Raw genomic sequence first — 25442 nt, 5'->3', positions numbered from 1 at the left:
GCTATCTCGCGCCCTGCTACCAACCTGGCAAGTCCGTAACGCCATCCCACACCAACACCAACACCGACGCCAACGCCGGTGCCAACACATCCACTCTTTCCAAACTACCAGGGAACACCCCTCTCCGAACGAACTACCCCGAAACGCTGGAACGAGCATACCAATGAGACAAGAGCGACGTTTCGTTGTTTTTGCTGCCATTGTGATCGGATCCCTCCCGTCCGTTCCGCCAGTCAGACTGATAGTCGATAAAATCTCAGAACTCCTGTAGCGCTCTTCTTCTCCAGAAAAAGAAAATCCTTCATGATTTTTTAAAGTACACTCTTTAACAGCTTGGAAGTAATTTTTTTATCACTCGACAATCAAGCAAGAAATCGAACGAGACTACTATATATATATAGCTCGATCTTCTTATATTTTATAATAGAGATTAGAGATTTAATTTTAAATAAAGGAGATTGAAACGTAGAAAGGGAGACTTTGGATTTGGGTATATATATATATATATATATATATATATGTTTGATAATTATATTTATTGGCGAAAGAATCGATTTAAGGGGAAGAAAGGAGATCGAAGGAGAAATAATCCAAAGGATAGGAAATTATTTGCTGCCGCAATCTGCAGGAGCGTGCGTCGTTTGTCGCGTTTCAACGGAAGAAAGAACTTGATTGCAGGGGACGGGCGTGACTATGTCATTTATGGCCAGTCGCTTTTTCCCGGAGAATTTCTCAAGTCTTTACCGAAAGAAATGAAGTTACGGTGCGATCGCGCAGTGATCAGAGAGAATCGGGCCGAACGTGTCTGAGTGCGATTCCTCGGGTTCGACGATGTCTCGACTGTGGTAAAGTTAGGGTATAAGGGAGAGGAGAGAGCGAGAAGAGGAGTAAGAGGGTGGCGCTGGAGAGGATGGGGGACGCGTCTCGGGAAGGGGTAGCGGCGCCCCTTAGCACTCAGTAGCGCGGGGATTTTATTTATTCCGGGTTGGTACGCTTGTTCCGGCCTTCTCTCCACCGAATCCCTCTTTCTAGCCCTCTTGCTCCTTCCTTCCTTCCTTCCTTTCTTCCTTCCTTCTCCGCGGAGCTTCGCCCACCTCTTTCCGCAGCTTCACCCACACCATCCCGCTCGACAATTCCCTTTTAGGGTGGTTGCCAACGCGCTCGATTCTGTTTAACGACTTTCTTCTGCCTCCGCTGCAATAAATACCACAGTCCCATTCAAGAATCTACATCGATTGAGAGAGGCTGCCTGTGTAACTCATTAATACCTCTCGCTACTCTCCACAATGCTCCTTCGATTTGTTCAGTCACTCGCGATAAACACCAAGTCCTCCCTTTTCAAGAATCCCCATTACACATTCAAAACGTACATCAAAGAGGAGATAATTTTTATAAACGTATCGCTGGATTCCTCTGGAAATTCCCTTTCTTCCCTTCCGCTATACACACGTCAGTTTATTCGTATACATAAAAAATCTGGGAATAGATTGGAAGTTATTAGGGCGTCATTAGATAAGTAGTACTCACACCTGTACCATTATGGAAAGAATCACGGACCCTTAAAAATAATATCCTCGTGTAACGTATATTCCAAGTCCTTTAAGCACACGAGATTTATCGTAGTGACTGCGCATAAGCATCTGAAGTGGAAAGTGTTTGAGCGTCACTGGGAGCAATATACCATGATGTCAGCCACTCTGCCGTGGCTCCTCTCTGGCAGGGTCGGTACCGGGGGTTGCTTGGCTTCGCTGGGGTACAAAATGATATCATTGGGTTATAAATTCCAAGCAGAGACACCAGCGGCCCGATCGTACCCACACCATTCTCCTCCTCTTCCTTCTTGTTACAACCCTTCTCCAGCCTGAAACAGCCCTCGTCCCTTTTCATTTCTCCCTATCTCACTCTTTCTATCACGTCCATGACTAGAGCGTGTGTCCCTCTCTTTATTTTTTCCTCCCTTTCTTCTCTACACTCCCTATCCTACATAGGTTACCTTCATCTCTCTCCTCACTCTAGCTGCTATACACGCTTGAAAGCTCTCCTGACACGCTAGAAAATATATCTGCCACTCGACCCCGACCGAATAAACAGAATATTCGGATAATTTTCCATATCCCGAGGATCGACTCACACTTGTACTCCTGCGTGTCTCTCTCTCTCTCTCTCTCTCTCTCTCTCTCTCTCCTTCTACGTTCACCTCCAAGTTTTTTTTTCTCTTTTCCTTTCTTATATTACCTCATCCACTTTCCCTCTTTCATTAACGTCTTGTTCGCGTTCTTAATTACACGATTAACGCTCGCTAATCGATTCGTTTTATCTCGAAGGACTTTACCCACCGATTCCACTCCAAACACCTTGCATAAAGGCAATATCACCGAACGAGGGTTGGACATCGGGTGGATCAACGGTAATAATTATTGGAGAAAACTTCTTCGATGGTCTTCAAGTAGTTTTTGGGTCAATGTTAGTGTGGAGCGAGGTGAGCTATTCAATTCAGTCGATTATTTCTATCGCCCCTTAAAACCGATCTCTCTCCCTCTCTCACTCTCTTAACATTCCACCGTACTCTGTTTACAGCTAATAACTCCAAGCGCTATTAAGGTGCAAACGCCACCACGGCAAATACCGGGTGTCGTCGAAGTCACGCTGTCTTACAAAAGTAAACAGTTCTGCAAAGGTGCTCCAGGCAGATTCGTTTATGTTTGTAAGTAATTAGTAATTGGTCTACTTTGCACGATATTTAAACGACACTTATCGAAAAACATTGACTGTATATACCGCGATGAGCGGTTTAACGAGATGCCGAAGAAAGTTACGGTTATTCGTAAAAATATTTCAACTAGTAAAGAATCGCTATTGATTTTTTCAGCGTTAACGGAACCTACGATCGACTATGGCTTCCAAAGGTTACAGAAACTTGTTCCACGGTACACGGGCGATCCGGAAAAGCTTCCGAAAGAGATCATATTGAAAAGAGCTGCGGATCTAGCAGAAGCCCTGATGCCCAGAAGTGGGAACATAGCAATAACAGGAGCACCTAGGAGTCCTGGGTCAGGGCACCCACCCGCGCCGCCAACTTCCACTTCCGCCACTGCGTTTAACTCGTACACGGGTCAACTTGCGGTGACGGTGCAGGAAAATGGTAGCGCGGCCAAATGGACGGACGGTAAGTACCTACTCGAAGAAAAGAAAACAAGATTAGAAGCGTTTAGTATATTACACTGCTAAAAGTAACGAAAGAAAGAAAATGATGAGAAGCAATAATGTCATTGGTTTTTTCAAACGTTTGAACGAAATAAAGCATTTATATATATATATATATAATTGAGTAAAATTGATTTGGAATAAATATAAGTGTTACGTTAGGCATGATTCATAACGAACTGACCGATCAAAAATACTGACGAGTTCGTCTGACGGGCAGGTTTCTATTTCTAGACGGTAGTTCCGTGACGACAGAAGCCGGTGCTGGGAGCGGTGGGGGGAGAGGCGGGGGTGGCGGTGGCAGCGTTGGGACCAACGTTGACGCCTACAGACAAAGCAGCAGTGCCAGTCCACGTGGGATCGTAACCAGTGGTGGTTACTGCGGTAGCTCGGCCAGCACGCCTCACAGTCACAGCACAAACGGAAGTTACTCTGTGGCCAACCCTTACGCCGGAAGTCCCACCCTCTACACCTCGCGTAAGTTTCAAAAGCACATATTCCCCTACCAATGTCTTCGTCTCTCTTCTTTCACGCATTCTCCCTGGATCCTATATACCAAAACTCTGCCTCCACTTCCACTTTTTCCTCATCCTCGCGGCTCGCGGCCTTTCCAAGAAAATTTTTCCACGAATTTCTCAAAAAACCAAGAGCCGCGCGTCGATGGCGAATTGTTCTCAGCGTGAGACGCGTTCTCCCTTGAATTATTCATCCCGCAGCTTCTCCGACGATCGCCAGTATTTACACGAAGCGCTATAGTAATCAAGTGATTACCAACGTCAGTCGGTTAAATTCTTTATATCACGCCTTTTTCTCATCAGCAATTTTCTTTTTAACTGTAATACACTCGGCTATCGATTCTCCTTGTATTTTATGTATTTCTAAATTTGCGTAAAGCGTTTTTTTTTTTTTTTAAGAATAATAATCCACCGAGCTTTAAGATATTTCTCCACTTTGTATTCTTCGCAGAGTCCCTATATGCAATTTCGCAGTTCTCTCATATAAATCGCTGACCATAATCGTTGCTCTTCGTCGAAACTCGTGAAATATCGGGGACGCGTGCACTTGGACGCCATCGACGCACTTATATTTTACGCATGATCGCAATAAGTGAGAAAGAGAGGATGTGTGTGTGTGTGTGTGTGTGAGAAAGAGAGATAGAGATACGCATGTGCTTACGTTTATATAATATTTTCAACACACTCGTTCGCTATGCACGCATTTATAGTTTTTCCCATGTGGATTTTCGTTTTAGCGCACGAACATTATGGCATTTTCTATTCGTCCGGCGACGGGAGTGCATTCGCTCCCGTAGTACGACCACCGACCACCTCAGTCCCACCGCACTGGCCCACACAGCACCACCTCGCCACAGCCGCCCAGTAACCGCTAACCGTCCACCATCACCAACACTACCACCAACACCACTACCAACACCACCAAAACCATCCTATGCACTTCGATTAAAGTGTTATCAGACAATGCACGACAGCTCAGTCTCGAAAATGTAGGTACGCCTAATTTTTATATATATTTTTTCTATTCAACTCTTTCAATTGTTTTCACTTTATTTTTGGCTGCGCATCGCAACGCACGTTATACTTTTTAAACTTTCATTCAAATTGTCGAAACAACACAATTAAGAAATTATTCAATCGTATAAGACAAAACGTTAATTGCAAATTTGTGAATGGCTAATCGTTAGGGAATTGTAATTACACGTGTTTGTTTCACTGGTATAGCTTTCTTCTTTACTTTAGCTTGGTCCAAGTCACGTCTTCTCCCTACCGTGCTTATATTATAGGTACGCTATACACAGACGTGTTTTGAATTATCGATACGCTTAAAGTACACGTGCTACTGTTTAATAGAGTACAGGAAGATCGAATATTTGATTTTAGAAATAATAATAATAACAATGAAACAAATAGACGTAGAGGTGCAATGAGTTACTAATGTATAACCGACAGTGGGTATGTTGCAGGATTAGGAGAAGTGGTCGGCCCACCGTTCAACATGAACCCGTTCATGTTGCCCACCTGCAGCCAGGGTTACACTACCTCCGCCAGTCCGTTACTCTCGACAAATGGCAAATAGTGTTACGAGATGTAAGCTCCGACCGGAATGAGAGCCATTCTACTTGTGCAAGGGAAACTTTCCATCGCCCAGAAGATATTGGGATTTTTGCAGTATCATGCGGCTGAGAACCTCTTTCTCCAACGGGTTTTCCCTACTACCACTTTTGCGCTCTCTACTCGCTCTTCTTCTCTATATATTCTCTCGCTTCTAACATTTACCCTTTATTCAGCAATGAGAAACAAGAACAATGGAATTTCCAGGAGACAAGCCTAAATTGGTTTCTTTGACATTACAATCTGCATCTCTCAAGTTAAATCTACAAATATTCTTTCACTTATTTTTCTGTTAAACTATATATATATATATATATATATATATATATATATATATGTTTTGTTCCATATTAATATAGAAGAGGAGTGAGAGAGAGAGAGAGAGAGAGAGAAAGGAGAAAGGTAGATATTATAGAGTATATCCAATCGGAGCTAAAGTCCTTATTACAGACTATTGCAAAGATAGTGCAAATACCGATAAAGATTTTCTTCTTACGATTTATTAAGAAGATTCAGAATATTAAGGAATTATACATATCGAACAATGTAATACGGAGGACTTCCAGTGGAATGTTTATGATGATCGTTTGTTATGTTGTAAAAAACAGGTGATAATAGTCGTAGAACTGTCATTAAAAAATTTCATAAATTCCAAAGTTGTTTTGCTAACAGTCGGTAAAATAGGGAAGAAAGTGATGATGATTTTATCTTAGAGAAATTTTGGTTAACGCGAATGATTCTCGATCGTCGTAATTTGTAACGAGAGAGACAAACGATCATGTCGAGCCTGTACACTTGTAGCAATTATTCCTCGATAGATATCTAATTGTTAAATGTGCACGGACGAATGGAGGAAGATCGTGCATGTAAGATTGGAATATCTTCGTTGCCCTGACGCAGAAGAGTGTTGTAGGACGTATTACATTAGTCTTGACAGGCTGCTTCGAAGCGTTTTTCTTCGATCACCGAATGAAGGAACTCGATCACACCTTGCTGAACTTTGGCGTGGGCGTGACGTGTCAAACGGAGACACGCGAAGCGTTGAATATTTTATATATAATATATATCAGAGAGACGCGCGGTTCTACGCTAGCGAATATCGAACGAAAGGGAAACCACTAGACGGACATATCGCTTATCACCCAATAACAGACTTGATAGTTTTAGAACAAACATTTTCAATCCCAAAAATTTAATCTTCCTATTCCCTGAACTACCATTAATTAAGTGACTAACCAATATCGCCTAGGTAGCGTAACCTGTATAACTTGTACTTTGTAAATTATCTGTAAATATTGTTGCGATGTACAAAGCGAATGAAATTATTTCCCAAAGCGCAACGAAATGATGATATTATCGTGATTGTAGAACGAGAATCATTATAAATAAGTGTAAATAATCGTAGATCGTATTTAGTTTATTTGTATTATTGTATTTGCGTCGTCCAATTTTTTAAACAGTTTTTATCTAAGCATATCTCATATGTATATGATATTTACTCGATGATTTTCAATCACTTTCATATCAAAGAGAGAGAGAGAAAGAGAGAGAGAGAGAGAATAGGAGGAGTGTGCGTGTGTATGCCCGCGTATATGTGAAAGATAGAGAGAGAGAGAGAGAGAGAGAGAAACCCCCGACAATTATACCTAGCCCTCATGGAAGTAAGCACGAGTGTAGCAGCAGTGTCCAAATGATATAGAAAGAAATTGAAGCGTTAAAAAATTGGATCGAGCGCGACTTGTAAAAAAAGGTGAAGTTTATTTAAATGATTCGATAAGCAAGTCCGATGCGAAATCTCACACAATTGACACGAAAGTATACGAAGAATATTACCGAAAAGACAAAGCCCTCTTGTAAAACGAAGAATTGCAGTATTTAGATACGTAATCGTATCGTTTCGATTAGTGAAATGTTCAAAAGTCTCATCAGTTGATAATTAGTCTATTAAGAGTTCCTTTTTGCATATCGACATAGCGCGTAGTTTTTACACGTAGCTGAAACTACTTGCTGCGTCTTGGAGCCACGCTCTATCATCTTGTGATCCTGTATCGATTGTAATTTTGATTCGATCACGTAATGCCACTATTCGCAAGACGTACCGTTTTCGCACGTTCGTACATTTTCGCGCAAAATACGTGCGTGCGCAAAAACGCTCGTCTATGTATATTGAAATAAATTAAACTTACATTTTTGAGAACTAATACAAACAATTTTCTTATCACCTCTAATTCTCATCCTATCCACTATCATACTTGTTTTCTGAATAAGGGAACTTGAAACCATGTATAAAGATCGTTATTCATCATAGGAATGGAATTGTAAACTATCATTTATATTAGTGCACCTGAAACTTATTTATATTACTATTATTAAGGAGAGACCCCCCCCCCTTCTCGGGATAAGTCGTCTTTATGGTAGTCATCACACTTGGAAGTAAAACACAGCCTTGTCAATAACTTTATTAAAATGTTTTGATTAGTAGATATTACTAAAGAAATTTAACTTGGATTAAACTAGCGTCGTTATTTTGGCATAATAAATAGTTTTTTATTAATTACATTATAGAACCTGCATACGAAAGAAAGGGTTGACTCAGATTCAGACTCGTTTATCGTTATTATAATTATTGAAATTGAATAATAATGCTGTTGTCATTTATATAAAAAAAAGTTACTGAAAATTGAGGCTTAATCCTTTGCACTCGAGAGAGAGGTGACTCTCAGTTATCATTAATCGGAGGATAACTAATTTATCTCGAGAACAAAAGGTTAATATAATTTATTTCTAGTATTATTTTTAATTATAGAAAGTTATCTTTTTACGAATGATTACAATTTTGCCGAAAGCAAAAATGAAACTAAACGAATAAACAGAGAAATATGAAGGGTCTGTGTGTGTGTGTAGTTTCTAATAGTCTAGATAAATAATTAATCCACACACACGCGTCCGGCTAGGTCTTTATTATGGCCCAAGAGAGGAAACATTGAGTTCAACAAATAGCGAAACAGGATCTGGAGAACCACTTCGGAACGATTAGTTCACATGGTATCGTATTACCTCCGGCCACCAAACGGCGGCCTATGTGATGCACGTTATTGTGAAGCTGTTTGTGTTATTAGATTTAGATTGGCTGACACGTGGCATGTACAACGGCTGGGGGCTGGCACGTGTCTCATTGCAAACGTTACAACGTGGGTATTATACGAAATCGTTCCTTTCATATTAGTGTAACTTTTTTGCGGCCTGCTGAACTGAACGATCGATTTCTCTCCTCACGCCTTGTGTTGCTAATTCACAACAATGCGTATGCTATATATATATATATATATATATATATATATATATATATAATTCAACAATAAAAATAAATTCTACAAATTATAATAAAATGTTATTTCCAGTAATTTCTATACCGATATTAATTAACATCGTATTTATTTTTCATAAAATTGCTTGTTTAATGCAATGTATCTTATGATATAGCATCAGTATATATGTATATGCTTTATACTTATTTTAATGTTTTTAACTCGAAATAAATATCGTACATAAAAACTGCTACAGTAACGAGGCTGTCCACTAAAACACATTGTCAATCTCATGAGGGACTCGAACATTAGCTCCCTGACTAATTTTTGGCACGTGGCTGTTTGCGTACCCTTGTTATAAGTCCATCACCTTCACAAGCACAAATAAATTGCTACAAATTTAAATGCACAGAAATAAAATGCAGTCGAAATTAGTTCTGCTTATTATTAGAAACGAAAAAAATAAAATAGATAGAGTATATATAATAATGAAGGTGGGATGAGTAGTGTTGTATTTGGGTTATGCGCAAAGGGGAGGATGAACACCAGGACCGGTGGCTGTGATAGGAGCAATCTAGTGATGTACCCCTGACAGTTTGCTGCGATAAGATCTGTTCTTTCGTAGATTTGCCTCCATTTGAATTCTGTTTGTGAGTGCTCCAACGCAGCCCTTTAAGCCTATTGTGCTTTTAGCGACGTGAAAGAACATTACCATCTGCTGATTGCTGTAATCTTTATTCAGCAGTATCCGATTTCGACGTTGTTGCTCTCTTTATGAAACAGCATCAAATAAAGATTCATAGTTGTGAATCATTGATGCACATATACCTACATAAAACAGCGCGTGAGAGCGTGTACGTATCTTAATGGATTTTAAATAAATTATAATTAATAAGTATTCGACATTCTTTTCAAAAAATTACATCATATTATATACGGGAGAGAGTACAGTGTTAGAAAATTAATGATGAATAATTTGAAGATTTCATATAAAATTATACAGCCTATGACAGGAATTGAATTTTTCATACTAAGATCGTGGTAAAGTACATCCGCTAGGGCCACAGTCTTGATAGTCGGATTGTTTTTTAAAGAAATAAATTACACAAAATAGTACTATTACAAAAATTAATAAAAGCCAAAGTGACATGACAACTTATCATGTATTAAAAGCACGACGATATACAGCCAGGTTGGCCGAGCGGTCTAAGGCGCCAGATTTAAGCTCTGGTTCTCGTAAGGGAGCGTGGGTTCGAACCCCACACCTGGCAAACTTTTTTTCTATAGAAAATTTTTCTAAAATTAAAATCATTAATTCTATTTATCTTATCAACACTTTTTATGGTTAACAAACTTTTTTGTTTAAACTTTTATCATTTAAAACTTACCTTTCTAATGATATATTGCTTTTAAAATTTTTGCTCAAGTTGTACTTATTTTTCACAGGTTTTTGGATTTAAAATCTAATATAATAACGTAATTTTTTTATATATCTTTGCTTGACGTTAACCAAATTACTGTTAATTTATTGAAGTAACTAGAATTACGAAAATCATCATTTGTTTCATAAGTGCGTAGTAACGCGCTCTCTTCCCAATGGTATTGGAAGCTGCATATTCTCTCTGTTATCTACCAACCCTGTACAGTTGATAAAGTAGATTTCTAATTCTTTTCATAATCGTTGATCGATAAAACAGATTATGGGTAATGTCGGTTGCTGTAATTTAGAGAATATTCTCTTTTCGTTGTGGTCCTGGCTTAGAATTGAGCAAATATGCAATAGATGTCATTAGGTTGGTAGAAGTAATAACTTTTTGATAAAGTAAAGCCTAATATCCTATATTACAATAAAACTGTAAATTCAAACTTTTATAATCCAAAGTAATGAGCAAGCCTTTAATTCTTGGATAATTTTGAAAGATAATAAATTATGCTTTGCAATATTTGTTTTAAATGCAATTAATATTGACGTTTATGTAATTTTGACAATGAGGCTTATACCCTCATACATAATAACTATACTTTAGCCACAAAAGCTAATTAAAATATATGTTTAGCTACTAAATGTTGAAAACTATCATGAGTTAATTAAAGTGTTTAAATATTTAAACATTTGTAACAAAATATAAATGTAAAGAAAGTTTTAACATAAATCTCGAAGCGTAAAATGTAATTGCAGTACGAATGTGCCGAAATAATGCAGAGAAAAAATGAGGCTTTAATCGAGGATTCTTTATGTCCGGGCGTAAATTATATCCACCCGCCAGAATCGAACACGCAGCCACTCTCGATAGCAATCATAGCGGATTATCCGTGAAATGGCCTGCTAATAAGAGAACGAGAGAGAAAAAGAAATAGAGAAGAGTGGGGAGAGGACTCTTCTACAACAATGTGTGCGAAGCACGCGTGTGACCCTTATATATACTCAAGGGTATTCATCCGAAAATTTCATCAGGCGCGTATCATTTACAACTATGACCACTATAAACACTATTTACAATTTCAACGAGCGTGTAATATTTATATGTAATAAATGAGTACCGAAGTCGTGATATTCATCGACTGACAGTAGTAATTAACATCCTGGTGCTTGCTACACGTTCCCAAAGGAACTACAATTTCCAACCTTCGGTTCTTACCTCCTCCTTTTTTTCGACCACTCGGTACACGCTCGAAAAATCCTTTTCCACCAGTTTACATTCAGGTATTCCTTGATTGTCTCGCGACGCCAATCAGTACCCATTCACCGATGCAAATGCATTTCTTACATGCAATCTTGTTTTGTATTTATCATCGTCACTGATTCTAACACGTTCTTGTATCATTTGTATTTCGAGATGCTCCCTACCATTATTCGACTTCTTAATGTTCGCAAAAGCAATGTTTGCTCGAAGATCCATGGTAAAAACTCAGCTGTTATTTTTGAAAGGTATGCAAATCCGCAGAGCCTGAAGTGTGTTGTAAGATGAGAATACGAACCAACGCTTTTATCCTTCTCCCCCCCCCCCCCCCCCCCTCTCCTCAAAATCCTTGCGTGGTATCGTTAAGAAAACTTTGCCAGAAATAAACAATATAATTTGGAGAATTTGGGATTCCTCGTAAATAAGTTTCGTGAGAATGAATATTATAGGTAGATGGACGAAGAAACCACCGTTACCAGCAGCAGCAGCAGCAGCAACGACAACAACAACAACAGAAACACAAGAGGCACGGGAGAGAGAGAGTGTCTGGAATTCATTGGCTAATTAGGTTTTACGTTGCAGAGCGATCGCGTAGCAGGATATGGTAACGCTATACGGATTTAAGCGGCACTTCAATCCAAAACAAAGCGTCGCGCGGGAACGGTGATTCTTGCGTGTGGGTGTGAGGGACCGCACACATCGCCACACACTTTCTTTTCACTCCTTCTCCGAGTAAACTGGTCCAGGAGGCGACGACATCCACATTTATTATCCGAATTATGTGAAAATGCAAGCAACTTTACTGAATAACTAATAAGTAACAACACTATTACACGGCTATTACTTGATTAACGCTACTCGCGCTAAAGACTCAACCGTTAAAACCTATAAATTATTCTGTGAAAGTATGGTAATTACTATCGGTAAGTGGCAGCTTAAAATGAAGCAGAAAAAAATGTTTGAGCTGTTTGATTACCGTTTGCACGGCCTCGCTGGCTACCTTGAATTGAAAAACGATTAACTTTCCGATTATCCCGTGCTTTTCTCTCTCCTCTTGTTCTTCTCCTTCTTCTTCTTCTTCTTCCGACTGTTCCAACGTGTTGACAAGAGCGCAAAAGACTCCATAGATGCGTCGATTATTCATTATTGCACTAAAAGGGTGTGTATAACTATTGTAAACAAGCATTAACTTCATAGCTTTAATTAAATATTACATACTCACCAATTACCGCTGATCCTTCTAAACGTTTCACCGATAATTTATCGCGGGAAAAGGAATATTCCATGCTCGGATAATAATCATGGACAGTTTAAATGGCAAGTTGAAAAGTAAATTGCGGTAACGTCATTTAAGATTGTCAGGATAAAAACTCTGGATCCAATCTCTTCCGTTTATTAAGTCGTGCTAACGACCCTTTAGATTAGAAATCGTGAAATACAAGTTGCCGGACGAAGGAAACGTTTCTAAACGCAAGCACGAGTGCTTACTTTTTATTAAGCTCGATCATCGCCGCCTCGCATCGTATGCAAAAGTATACATTTCATCTTGCAACGATTACAAGCGTAGTCCAATATTGATTAGCTCGTATCGTTCGAGCGATTCTTCTATATATATCTCAAACGAGCGACTAACGGCAATTTCAACAGGCGAATTATTATTTCTCTTTATAATTGCGTTAGAGTGACCGTAGGATGTAAACAAGTTGAGAGTTCGAAGTTCAAATGACCGTGCAATGTCTCGAGCGTGTATCTTGTATATATATATATATATATATATATATATAGCTATAGCATGCAGCGCGCATCGCGATATATTCTAGACGCTTCACGCACGTGTCTAATCCTGCTATAATCCCGCCACTCTCGAGCACTATGACGAATTGGCTCCTGCGGCAGCTCTGACCAGAGTTCTTCTACTTAATACGACTGCTGCAGTTGATATTCATCTCATCACTGCGTGCGAACAAATATTTATTTCAAAATCACTTTAAACAGTGCTACTTATAAATTGCTTCTCAATAATGCGCTCGCGACCACTCGTAAAATTCACGATTGAGAAAAATGCGAGTGACTTAATCGCGATCTTTCTTTTCGGTATATATAGAAATCGATCTACGCCTTTTAATCACTATTCTCGTCCGTGGACCACGGAGAAATTATACGAACAGATCCACTGCTGGATCACTTCTGCCGTATGAAACTTCAACATAAATCAAATTATCTAATATTTCAACCTTTTAGTGAGAACAGGTTTAAATTCTACATTAAAGACCGGTTTCGAATACCGAGTATCTGAATTTTTTATGCTAAGTACTCTTATCTCTTTCTCTCTTTGATCTTTTATTTCTTCCACAGTGAGCGAAACATTTCAAAATGAACTGTAGGCTAATTATGAGAATTTAGTAGCAAACGATTAATAGTCTTTTAACGCGCTTCGCCAGAAAACCTGTGACAAGTCCTGATATAATATACCTTTGAAGGTTTATTTTCCAATAACTATAGATTATACGAGTTTGTTTCTTCGATGCTTGATATTATCCGTAATGCTGATGCGCGAGGTGACCCTACGCCGCCGTCTGTATAGTACCGATCACCAGATACTTTTATCGATAAGATCGCAAAAAATAAAGTACTATATGTACGGTATCGTGGGCTGTGCGAGTTTCTCTCTGCGTACCTACGTATGTACGAGTGTGCACAATACTGTAACGCGTAGTACTTTGAGTGGGATGAAAGGGAAACAAGCGAAGTAATTGGCGGCAGAATCGATCGGTTCGCCGAAATAAATCGGAACGTATATATATATATATATAGCTATACGCGTTACTTTGACGTCCTACTTTCTTCTTTGACCCTTTAAACTTCCTAGAATTTTCGAATTTCAGCAGAACTCCTAATTTTATTACTGTAATTTCTAGAATGTCTCATTATTCATTGTGTAACATTCGCTAGACCAATAGCTAATTTAAGAAAATCGTCCCAAATTCAGAGAAAATACTCCATATTGCCTTCCTTCCTCGAAATATCGATATTGTTTCATGGAAAGTGAAATTTTCTACGGAGAAAAACGAATGCCACGTTTTCGATTCGGTTGATAAGCGTAAATTGCTAGGAGAATGGGAATATCCTTTCTGCAGCGTTTCAAGCGAGATTATACATTTGCCATAACGTATAATATGCTCGTACTATTGTGATTCTTAAAATTGATCCTGCCCGTTAATATTAATTAAATATGGTAAATTCCCAAGGATAGGAATAAATTAAATTAATAAATATATCTCAATCACGATTGGTCATTATTTATTGCTGAATTATAAAGAGTAAGAATTTCAGGTAAGAAAGTGGGCAGATTACACGTATATTGGAAGGCGGGAGATTACTACCTTGTGTGCCGCGAAGCCCAGCCGTCTAATTACGGCCTTGCCTTTCATAATATGGCCTCTTGCTTCCATCATATCACAGCCGGACAAATTTTTCACCATCGATCCATCTGCCGATCGGGCCTTTACCTCTCCAGCCCCGGAAATAGCACAATTCGCATAATTTTTCTCTCTCAATTTAACAACTCGTTGTGCCAAATCGATTGAAATTCATGATTTACGAATACATGCGAAATAAGTTTTTGTATAATTTTTAATCGATAATTGTTTTTACAAAGTCGATAATTGCGTAATTAGCTATACGTGTATTTTAATATTAAAGTGAGGGGTATGGTATAGTGGTTCTCATTTATGTAGGAAGGGGAGGATAGTTGTTACCAGAGAGACAAAGGCGAAGAGAATCGGTGCGCAATGAAAAGAGGGGTTAGCGCGAATGGATCCATCGAAAGGGCCCGTAGGGCTTTACGATCGTGTGCGGCGCCACAGGTTAATCATTCGCGTCTGCTATACTCTCGCCCTTAACCGAGCTTAGCATCGGCTCAGCTTCGGAGAGGCTTGTCCTCCCTCGCTCCAGCTCGAGCTCGACTCGTCCCTCAGCTTCTGTAATTTGTCTGCCTCCGCTCTCGCACGCTTCTGCCCATTTCGCTTCTGTCTTCCTTTCTCTACGTGTCCATACACCTATATATGTATAGATATACACTATACGTACACACGTAACATACCCTCTCGCACTGCTCATATCCTCCTCTTTCTCTCCTACCTATACTTCAATGTGTTCACCAATAGCTTTTCAGCAGGCTCTCAAAGCATTCGGTGGTCGCTACTGCTGTCTCTGATAATTTAAGAGCCAAAGTAATATCCTCCCTTTATCATTACCATCTTTTACTTCACAGTTTATGGGTTAACTGTATCATTTGTCTAACCTTTTTTCCTCACCAAGATTTAATAGCTTCATCGAGAACAAAGCAAAAGCTATTAAAAACAAATACAATCTTCTAGTAGATATCTTCTTTTTTTTCATCAATTTTATTTGCTGGAACTTGAAAAGTTAAATTTGCGTTGGTGCAAGCTGGAATCGATCAAGGAGCGATAGTCTCTTTGTAACAATGAAAAGCTAGTATAATCATAGAGCATCTAATGGTATTTCTCAAATTATTAATATAATTGAGGAAAAAATGTGATAAATAAACGAATGTAGAGTACACATGCATGCATTTACCTACTATCTGAGTTAAAGTATACGAGGTGTTAATTCATGTTTGCGCAATATATCGACGCAAAGATGTTTCGTTTGCATAGTGTCATTCCTAGAATAATTAAGTTTCGGCTGTGTCTTCAAGGCGAGGATTCTAGCCAGAGAAAGTTATATATATGGTTGGGCAAAAGTACTCTAAAAGGTAAAAGTATTCGTCTGTTACATAGCAACAGCATTTTAGTCAAATACGGATCAGATTCTGATTTTCCTTGTTAAATGATTGTAAAAACTTGGTCTACGGTCAGAGAAGTTCGCAAAAATCTTTAACAGAAATTGATAAATCAATCTCATTGACCTCATTAATTCTCATTGAATGAAAAAAAACTTGGGAAAATCTCTGATTTCTCCGTATAGCCAATAAGCGATGGTCGAGAGGCAGTTGCGCGCGGGAGGAACGGGGAAGTGCAAATTGATTTGCGGTTTGCAGTATGCCGATATGCGGTCCTGGCGCCACAGCGGCATTCCAGCATTTCCGGAATGGAATAACAGCCGCTTGTACCTGTCCAGCTTCGCGTTAACACGGCTCTTTCAGCAAGAAAGGAAAATCAAGTAAAGCCAATTCGAAATCAGAGTTTGGACTTAGAGAATATCGCATTTTGTAAATTTGCTTGACATTTGCTTTTAATTGTTACTCACTTGCGTGTCACTTTGTTCAAAGCATTTGCAGCTTCGATTGGGTCCAACATACATTAATTGCCAGATGTGGTGTTCAGAATTTTATTGATGCATTTAGGAACAGTCCTCGGTCACCATATAGAAGTTCATTCAGCTCATCCTCTGTTTTTCGTTGGGAAATGATGCGGTATTTGAGATTATGGTTAATGCAGCTTTCTTTCAGATTTACAGCTGTCAAAACTTTCAACTTATTTTTTTTTAATTTTATTCTTGCTGGAATATAAAATGTCAAAATCTCTGAACGCTCAAGATGGTTGAATCAGCATATGTTTTTTTTTCGAGAATGCAATAGCTCCTCGTTCAAAAAGGATACTAGCAGCTTCCTTTCACATTTGCAGTTCAGAAATTGTTGACTTTCTTTTTAAATTATGCCGTTGCATCAATATTTAAAATCACTAGGCTTGTTTCGCATCACTCTTTATTTTCTGGATGGATCCAACAAACCATCCATTCATTAATCGACAGAATTGCTGAGCGCTCGAGTTTCGAGTTACTTAGCAGATTTTCGATTTTTTATTGTATAGTACAAAAATGTTTCACGCGTTAGTCCATTCAGCTTCCTTTCAGATTTGCAGCTCACAGCTACTTTCTTACCACGCTTACCTTTCACCTCAGAAATCTTTGATTTTTACTGCAGAAGGAATCGAGAGATTTAATAACCCAGCGTTCGATTCATCATACATGCACGCCGAATGAACTAATTAAATTCTGCATAGTGAGATACCGTTCCTAAATGCATCTATAAAATTCTGGGCGCTATATATGTCGGTCACTGAACACACACATACGACGCTCTATACTACACTATATTATACTATAGCAACGTTGTTTATTGCCTGTAAAGAAATCTAGTTTTTGCTGTTATCCTTAAGAGTAAAGTGAAACTACCAGTACGAGTGTGTCAGGAATTTTAGAATAATGAGGCAATTTCGTTGTGAAGGAGCAAGTGTGTAAAACTGCGGGTGGTTATCAAGTCTGGAAGGTGCCGTTTGCACCCGGTATGGCGAATAGACGCTGGCCGGTTACGGCCGAAAAATAATCTGGTGGGAACCGGGACCAGCGCGGTACAATGGCGGACTTATTAAAATTCCAGGCTGTATTTTATGCCGCGAGACGGTGGTCGGTGTGGAACACGAGGGAGATAGAGGGTAGGACTAAGAAGGAGGGAGAGAAAAAGAGGGAGAGGGAGAGAGAGAGAGAGAGAGAACCTGTGCGGTTTACAGTGGAATGAGAGATGCTGAGGAAAGAAACCAAGTGGGGGAAGAGGAACGAGGAGGGGGGGAGGGCCACGCGACTCTCCATCCCAGCGTAATCTTCCCGCATCTACACCTACGCTTACCTTACTAACCGACGCTATATACGTAAGATCACCACTGGACTTTGCAGAGAATTCACCGTGACCGGTCTTCTTGCTTTAATCCTCATCCTCATCCTCTTCTTCCTTTTACATTTTATCTACTTTTATATTTAAATTTTCTGACCTACGATTTTATTCTTTGTCATCAGAGTCATGTCTGCCATTTTGAAAACAAAATGTTTATTTCTGATCTGCACGATTTGATTGTCACAAGTTTGTAATATTTCAATTGAAAGGTATTAACTTGTAAAAGAGTCTTGTAAGATTTGTATATCAGTCGGCGTAATTCATGAGCTTTTACAGCAGCGAGTTAACTCGAGTAGGTTGGCCAACGTAAAACGGTTACTCCAATAATGTATTATATACTTTGCAGTTATGCGAGTGGCAGTTTGTATGCATGCGGAGTACATTACCCTCGAGCGTATTGCTCGACCTTATCGCGCGACGACCGCTTATCAAGCGCCAGTCTGCCAGACTCCGTGCGCGTGCAGGTGAATACATCTCACTGTACCTGCTGTCTACCTCTGCTTATGTACCAGTCTTCATCCCACTTGAGAGGAGAAAGAGACAGTGTTCTTCTTGTTTCACCTGCTTCATTCTTATCTCTCTTTCACTCCCTTATCGCAAATTCCGGACCCTCGTGCTTCCATTCTCCACCGTACACAGATCCGGACTATAATTGATTTTTCGATACGTTACATCAGCATCCCAAAAGCTTTTCAACACTTCATGAATTTCGCTGTATCAACCTTAATTCGAAACAAACGATGGGCAAAAGAAAACATTAAATGATTAATATTGAAAATATTTCTTGAAAGGAAAGCTTGAATAATATTGTGATATTTCGATCATTGGTTTGCATATTACGCGATTGAGATCCGTGATAATTGAACGTTTGCTGAGTGTTATTCGTGTATCTATAGTACAGTTTTTGAGCCTGAACGCGAGAGCTAGAGCACAATTTTTCGTAGGAGGACTCCCATCCGGCTGGCGTATTCCCAAGAAGAAATTAACCTAACGAGGATAAAAGATAGAGTTTTCAGCGGAAATCGCGCGACACGGGTGTTGAAGTAGAGGAGTAACAGACTAACATAATAAGCAAAGTAAAGGAAAAAGATCTCGCTGCCAATATGGCACGATGCACAGCTTCTTCGAAGAATCCTCCACACCCACGAATGGACACAAATGGATTCAACCTAGAGCTGAAAACTTGGACCGCCTTGGAATTCAATGGAACACCATTGATATTTATCTCTCTAGGCGTGACTGGTGTCTGGCCCGGGTCCAGCAACCCACGTGAATGCAATTATTTATAAAATCATTACTAAATAGAGTTTCGTGCTGGGCGTTAACGCAACCCAACGTTCTGCAATTGGAAAAGGAAATCTTTCACGTGAGAGACAAATCAAGAAATTTAGCCAGTAAACCGTGTAATAGGTGCAACAACCAAGCTATAAAATTTCTATCAACGACACTTCGCGTGTGTATGTCTATATATATATATATATATATATATACGAATTCTTCGACGATCAGATAATGGAGACAAAATGCGAAGCGAATTTTTGTTGAAGTATCGCAGCCTATCGCGAGAGTGCGTTATAAACACCTTCTTCCCATATTACTATAAATGCCTGTGCGTATCGCAGCAACAGATTATTTTGCTTCGAAATAAAGCATCTTGCGTAAGATTGCCGTAATATCGATATTTCAATCGGTGGCTTTATTCTGTAGTATATTGGGGTGAAACGCGGGGAGATGAGTGAAAGAGAAAGAAAGGGAGAATGGACCGGGGGCTAGAAATGGGGGGGGGGGGGGGGAGCATATCGCTGATTTGTAGTCGAACAAGAAATGCGAGCGATGAACCAACCAGTGGTGGATATTACTTGAATTATTCATTGAAAAAATATGGCACCGGTGGGTAGGGTGGAAAGACAAGCAATAGGTTGCAGGAGCATTAAAGCCGCCAATAGAGCTCGCGCATGCACGGAATACTAATAAATTATATATCCCCGATACACACACACACACACACACATGGCCCTTGAGGAACTAGCTGCGGCTATTGTCGAGCGTGAAAACGAGACGGAACATAGAAGTTCGGTGGAAAATGTGGCGAGATGAAGAAAGACGCGCGGATAACGAGTTTACGTCTTAATCACTCGTTATCAAGCTTAATCGATGAATCTTCTTTTCCCATAAATTTAATCCGATCGTCGGCCTCTTCCTCGCGATCACGGAGGTCTTCTGCATATACGATAGACCCTCGTAATTTCTTCCTTCATTGATATACGTATATGCATGAATGTTATAGTTACCTACCCCACTCCCGCAGTATGCCCTTTATTACGAAAAGAGCCGTGTATTGACTTTCAATTACGTCGAGAAAGTGAAAATCAAAAACCTGATCATTTACGACGACCTTCGCTATTAATAGTTCATTAAACGCACTATTATCATGCACTTTTGCAATAACGTATTAATATATGCAAATATAATCATCTATAATCAACAGGGCAACGTATATATAGTTCAAGAATATCCTTAACATATACTTTTTAATCATAGTATATATATATATATATATAATTAAAGTGTTGATTACTATTATAATATAATAATGAATAATTAGTACATACGTATAAGTACTGTGCTTTGACAAGGAAATGCGTCTAGTAAACTACTATATAATGATTCAATCAGAGTTATTTTGTTTGTTTGGTTGCAGAAGCAAGTTTTCGAGGAACGTTACAGTTTCGGTAAAGTTATTAAGAGTTTTTAGAGGAAGAGTGAAGTGGGGGGAAAGAAAAGCGGAATATGAGGATCAGAATGAAAAAAGTTCTAACGATGTAGTTGGGAAGGAATTTCGTGGGCCAACACAATTCGGCACTACGTTTAAAGATTTACACTGGTTTTACGGTCTGAGCGTGTAATTGAGTTACGTTTATTTTATGGCCTCGCACCCCATTTCTCTACCCTCCTGTGACCCTCCATCCAGTTATAACGCCACCTCGGAGGCCGGCCTCGCCCGAAAAGTCGGAAAAAGTTGAAAAGTGCTGTCGGCCCTGTGATACTTTCGGGAGAGAGTAGGTACATTACCTGTTCCCATACACATATATAGTTATATAGCTGAAAATATTCTTTAATAAAATTCTACCGCGTTGATCGTGAAAGGACTACACTCTCGACAATTACATGCTTCCTCTGAAAGCGAGTGATCGAGAAACGCAAAAGAAGCCGAGAGTACAGATAAGAATCGGAATGATCGCGTGATTACCAGTGCTGCAGTGGGAATCCTTTCGAGTCGATCTACTTTGCTCTGTTTCTTCCCTTCGGATGGATGACTAGCGAAATCTTCTTTGCTCTCTTCCACTCGATCCATGGTTTTCGGGCTGTGCAAGCCTAGCCCGTACTCGATCATCAGGAAATTTCAAGCTGCTCATCGAATTTCCTATAGTCTGCCACGGTTCCGTCTCGACCGTTTATCTTTCGGTGCAAGGAAGCTATATGCTTCGCTTCCACGGAGTCACCGTTACGCGCTAAATAAAATCTATAGCAAAGACAGCCAGCCAGGCCCATTATCCGTTGGACTCGAGCAATAATTTACTAGATATATCCAAGATTTCGAGTCAAGTGTGTAAATAGGGCTGTACGATCGAACGATACTTTATTCCTTAATGTCGTTTGCGTCTATTTGCTTTGCCAGTGTTCACGGGTGCAGAGCATACGTCAGCATATATAGGCGCATGGCATATATTGCCGAAGCGGGCGGCAAAGGTGTAAAACCGTCGAATGCATATATCATAGAGGCGTAATGTAAGATCGTACACGAGGACTGCCGAGCCAAAGCCTTTACGCTGAACACTCGCTATAGTGGTGTAAGTATAAGTAATGCCTCTTATTTGCCGGGTATTAGTTTTTGCCAGGGTCTAACTTATCGTCCTCGTAAACTCGCTCACAATTATCTGTCTCCGCCGTGCAAATAGCACGCGTAAAGAGAAGCGAGACAATTCGCTCATCGTCTCTTCCCTAACCTTTCCCTCCACATTATACCTGCTCGCCCATAAAATCCAAATAATGATCCAACCCATTGGACGATAACTCTACTTTTATATACTGCGCGCTCTAATACTTGCTCGCTTTGTTTCATTTTGATGCATTTTTCTCTTTATTTCTATGTTTATTTTCCATCCGTTTTAGAGATCGTTCTAATCAATCCTGCGTATCATAGCAATAATTTGCAAAACATTGTAGTATTTATGCGAATCGCACGGCAGTTAAAGAAGAGTGCGTTGAAGTTATCGAATTAACGAAGCGTTCTTTTCGGAAATCGACCTCTTCGCCAGTGGTCTTTGTTCGGAATCGCAAGAAAGCGGCTCGTTCTCCGTGTAACCATCGAGAATGGACGATATTTCCGATTGCGGAGTAGCCGCCATTATCTATAACGACCAGATAAGGAAGATCGTCGAGACGTAAGCAAGATCGTCTCATCCAATTAAAATAAACCTGCTATCCTCTACGAATGCCAGTTTCCAATGCATTTTGCAGATTTCGGTCTATCCTCGAACAAATACAATCATATTTCTTAAGATTTTTTTTCCTCTTCTTCTTCCCTTCCACCGGTAGACATCCAAACACTCGAAATGTCCCATAAACCCTGAAGTAGTGGACGCGCAAAAAAAATTTAAGTTTCGAAAAGAATTTTTTTTTTAACTGTAAATATTGGGCTTCTTGAACACTCGGCTACTGTATATATTCTTTCATCTTTTTTTTAACTTTCTACGAAAGCCGACAGTAAAAGTCGGCGCTTTGAGGCCATTTCCGTGGAACTGCCACAATCGAAGGTTGCTCGCTTAACTAGTAAGGATCGAATTGGGAGTGCTAGGGTGAAAACAGAGGTGAAAGCACACCTGGTGCTTCCGTTCAGTGACGAAGGGGACGGATGCTATGCGCCAAAAACGTCGGCATTTCTTCCATTTTTTGGTTGGCTTGCCGAATTTGCTACCGACCACCCGGAAAACCGTCACATAAATTTACTCAAGGTGTTAACTATTACAATTAAAAGAGAAAGAGAGAGGGAGAAACGCTTTACAACGTTACCTTTTACTGAATATTTACCGCAAAGTCTGTCCTTAGCTCTTTGTCAGAATGGGCCTGACATCCTGTGATCATTCATGAATTTAAAAAAAGAAGATTCCAGACTCCAACTTCCCTAACTCTTATTAGGTTCCAAACATGTCTTCGTGACGATACTGCACTCGTTGAATCGCTACTTCAAATTATGCCATTATAATAACTGATAATTAATCATGGAAGATTGTAAAAAGATTAACTTCCTGAATTTTCTCTCTTCGATTTTCTTCTTTCATCTTTATGTGCCATACCAGCTTCTTGACTTATCCCTCCCATGCCCATTGAACATCCTGTCCAATTTTCAAATTTCAAAGAGGCAGGGACTGCTTTCCATCCTTTTGTCATTTGGAATAACAGCTTGAGGGCAGATTTTCGGGTGCCAGGGGACATCATTGGAGTGAAAAATTTCTTGAATAACCATTGCTAAACCGTGTCAAATTCAGGCACAATCGGTTATATTTTGCTATTCTGAATAGAGCAGCAAGTAGGCGCGAGGAAAATCCTTTTTAACGTGACTTTAAGTGTCGGTCAATTTTATAATAATTAAGATAAATATAAGTAAAAACGTTTTAAACCTATTGGCTTTCTTCACCGATTGAGACTATAATCCGTCGTTCTCGTTTTATAATTAAAAAACAAAAACGGAAAATAAAAACTGAGTGAAGTAAGATGATCATTAGACCTACTTTACTGGATAGGTAAGCTATTCGAACAGAGAAATGTGTACCAAACAAATAAATCTTGAGTGTGTAAAATAGCTAACAGGTAGCCGCCGAGAAAGAAAGAAATATCTAATTACGTAGGAGTGTTGTTAACCATTTGAGTGCCAGGCCGCACGATAGCGCTCTTCCTATACTTAATGCTTAAAAATACTAGCTACCCAATATAGCGTTACTTAGCACTTTTATAAACTTTAAGATGAGAATTTTCCAAGGTACAATGGCACTCTACTACAAATCAGTTGTGTAATAAAGCTTTTCGCTCTCGATACCTAATAAAGTCAATATTATAATTAATGTAATTAATAAACTGTAATATATTCTCATATATTCTAATTAATATTTATCTGCTGATAGTGGTTTTTGCGAAATGATTGCAGGTGGTCGCAATGATCGCGTGTGGCAAAGAAGGAAAACGAAATCTTCTCTAATGAACACTGGGTTAATATGCTGTTTACGACGGGCGAGGTTGGTGGCGGTGGCGGTTTTGCTATAGACGCCACAGAACGCGCATTTATGCAGGGGAAACCAAGCTTGAGAAATAGACCGTCCCACCAAACAGAGAAACATAACCAGTCCAGAAGACCTGCAGATAAGCAACAGAACGATAAGATACGCTAATTGAGAGATCTTAATTGGAGCCTGTAGACCTCTTCTCGGATATCCTTTCCTCACCTAAAATTAACAAGCTTTTCCAATAAAGTCCATTCGTGACTACCTTCAATATTTGCCCATTCTGGAACATTGACGCTTCTAACTAACATATAGTATAGAATTATAACAATCTTTTCTTTTTACAATAATATTAATATACAAAATAACAAGTATGCCAATGTAAATAAAAATTTTATTTAAATAAAGAATTTCCAATCTACACAGTAAACGATGACTCTAGAATTTCTTGTAATCAAAATAAAAGAAAATATCTCGACTTATAATATAGACTTGCCCGATTGCCATATCAAATGCTATTATTTGTCTCGCCATGCAATTATACTCATATATAATAAGCGATGAAAAGGTTTTGTCCATATGATTAAATAATGTAAAGTTTATCTTGAACGATTGAGAACTCTTTTATGGAATGTTAATAGAATAAAACAAAATGGCTGGTTTGTAATACCAAAACGAGTCGAGGGGAAGTATACTGGGCGATATAGTTTCCCCTTCTTTTAAAAGCGGTTGGTTAAGACAGTAATCTTGGAATCTCGATTGAGAAAAGAAGGCACATATAGCTGGGAGTTGGGACCGCTTTCAACCTGGTGCCGCGTCGGTACTCACTAGGGTGGATAGTGAAGAGAGGGGGAGATAGGAGAACGAAAGGGGGTGCGGTGAGGTGAAGCGAGGCAAACCATGGACAAGAAGAGACGCAGCAATATACAAGGGGAATAGAAACTTAACGGCTTCGTCGAGACCCAAGTGCGTGATTTCTAGACCAAACACTCGAGAATGCTTGAGAGAAGTTCGCTGGAGAGGGATGTGTGTGCTCCAGTCGCTCTCTCTCTCTCTCTCTCTCTCTCTCTATGAATGGAGGGTGTCAACGAGGGATCTAAAATTTGGGGGACCATTCTCTTTCTTATATCTAAATTTTTTCGTCACCC

At 39.5% G+C, this 25442-nt stretch overlaps 1 protein-coding gene and 1 non-coding gene across 10 annotated transcripts in view; both read left to right on the top strand.

Moving 5' to 3' along the window:
* kn (EBF transcription factor knot) overlaps nt 1–7520 on the top strand; it is a 72633-nt gene extending 65113 nt beyond the window's left edge. For 3 of the 9 annotated variants that reach the window (XR_010824188.1, XR_010824185.1, XR_010824189.1), the window contains 6 exons: nt 2325–2479; nt 2578–2704; nt 2870–3166; nt 3439–3681; nt 4457–4708; nt 5186–5324. Coding sequence is in view for 4 of the 9 variants with exons in the window: in XM_066742704.1 (XP_066598801.1) it covers nt 2325–2479; nt 2578–2704; nt 2870–3166; nt 3439–3681; nt 5186–5298 (935 nt within the window). In the remaining 5 variants the exon portion in view is untranslated. Of the gene's footprint in view, nt 1–2324; nt 2480–2577; nt 2705–2869; nt 3167–3424; nt 3682–4456; nt 4713–5171 lie in introns of those variants that run through there. The other 6 variants (XM_066742704.1, XM_066742701.1, XR_010824186.1 and 3 more) reach the window with 5 other exon arrangements.
* Nucleotides 7521–9828: 2308 nt separating this feature from the next.
* On the top strand, nt 9829–9912 carry TRNAL-UAA (transfer RNA leucine (anticodon UAA)). Its single transcript has one exon. It is a non-coding gene; the product is annotated as a tRNA-Leu (tRNA).
* The last annotated feature ends 15530 nt before the right edge of the window (nt 9913–25442 follow it).

The sequence above is a fragment of the Prorops nasuta genome, unplaced genomic scaffold (assembly GCF_024137725.1).
Source record: "Prorops nasuta isolate Cenicafe-Biocafe unplaced genomic scaffold, Cenicafe_Pnas_1.2 PNAS00030, whole genome shotgun sequence".
Classification (NCBI taxonomy): Eukaryota; Metazoa; Arthropoda; class Insecta; order Hymenoptera; family Bethylidae; genus Prorops; species Prorops nasuta.
Note: the sequence above shows the minus strand (reverse complement) of the source record. Positions and strands in the feature narration are given on the sequence as shown.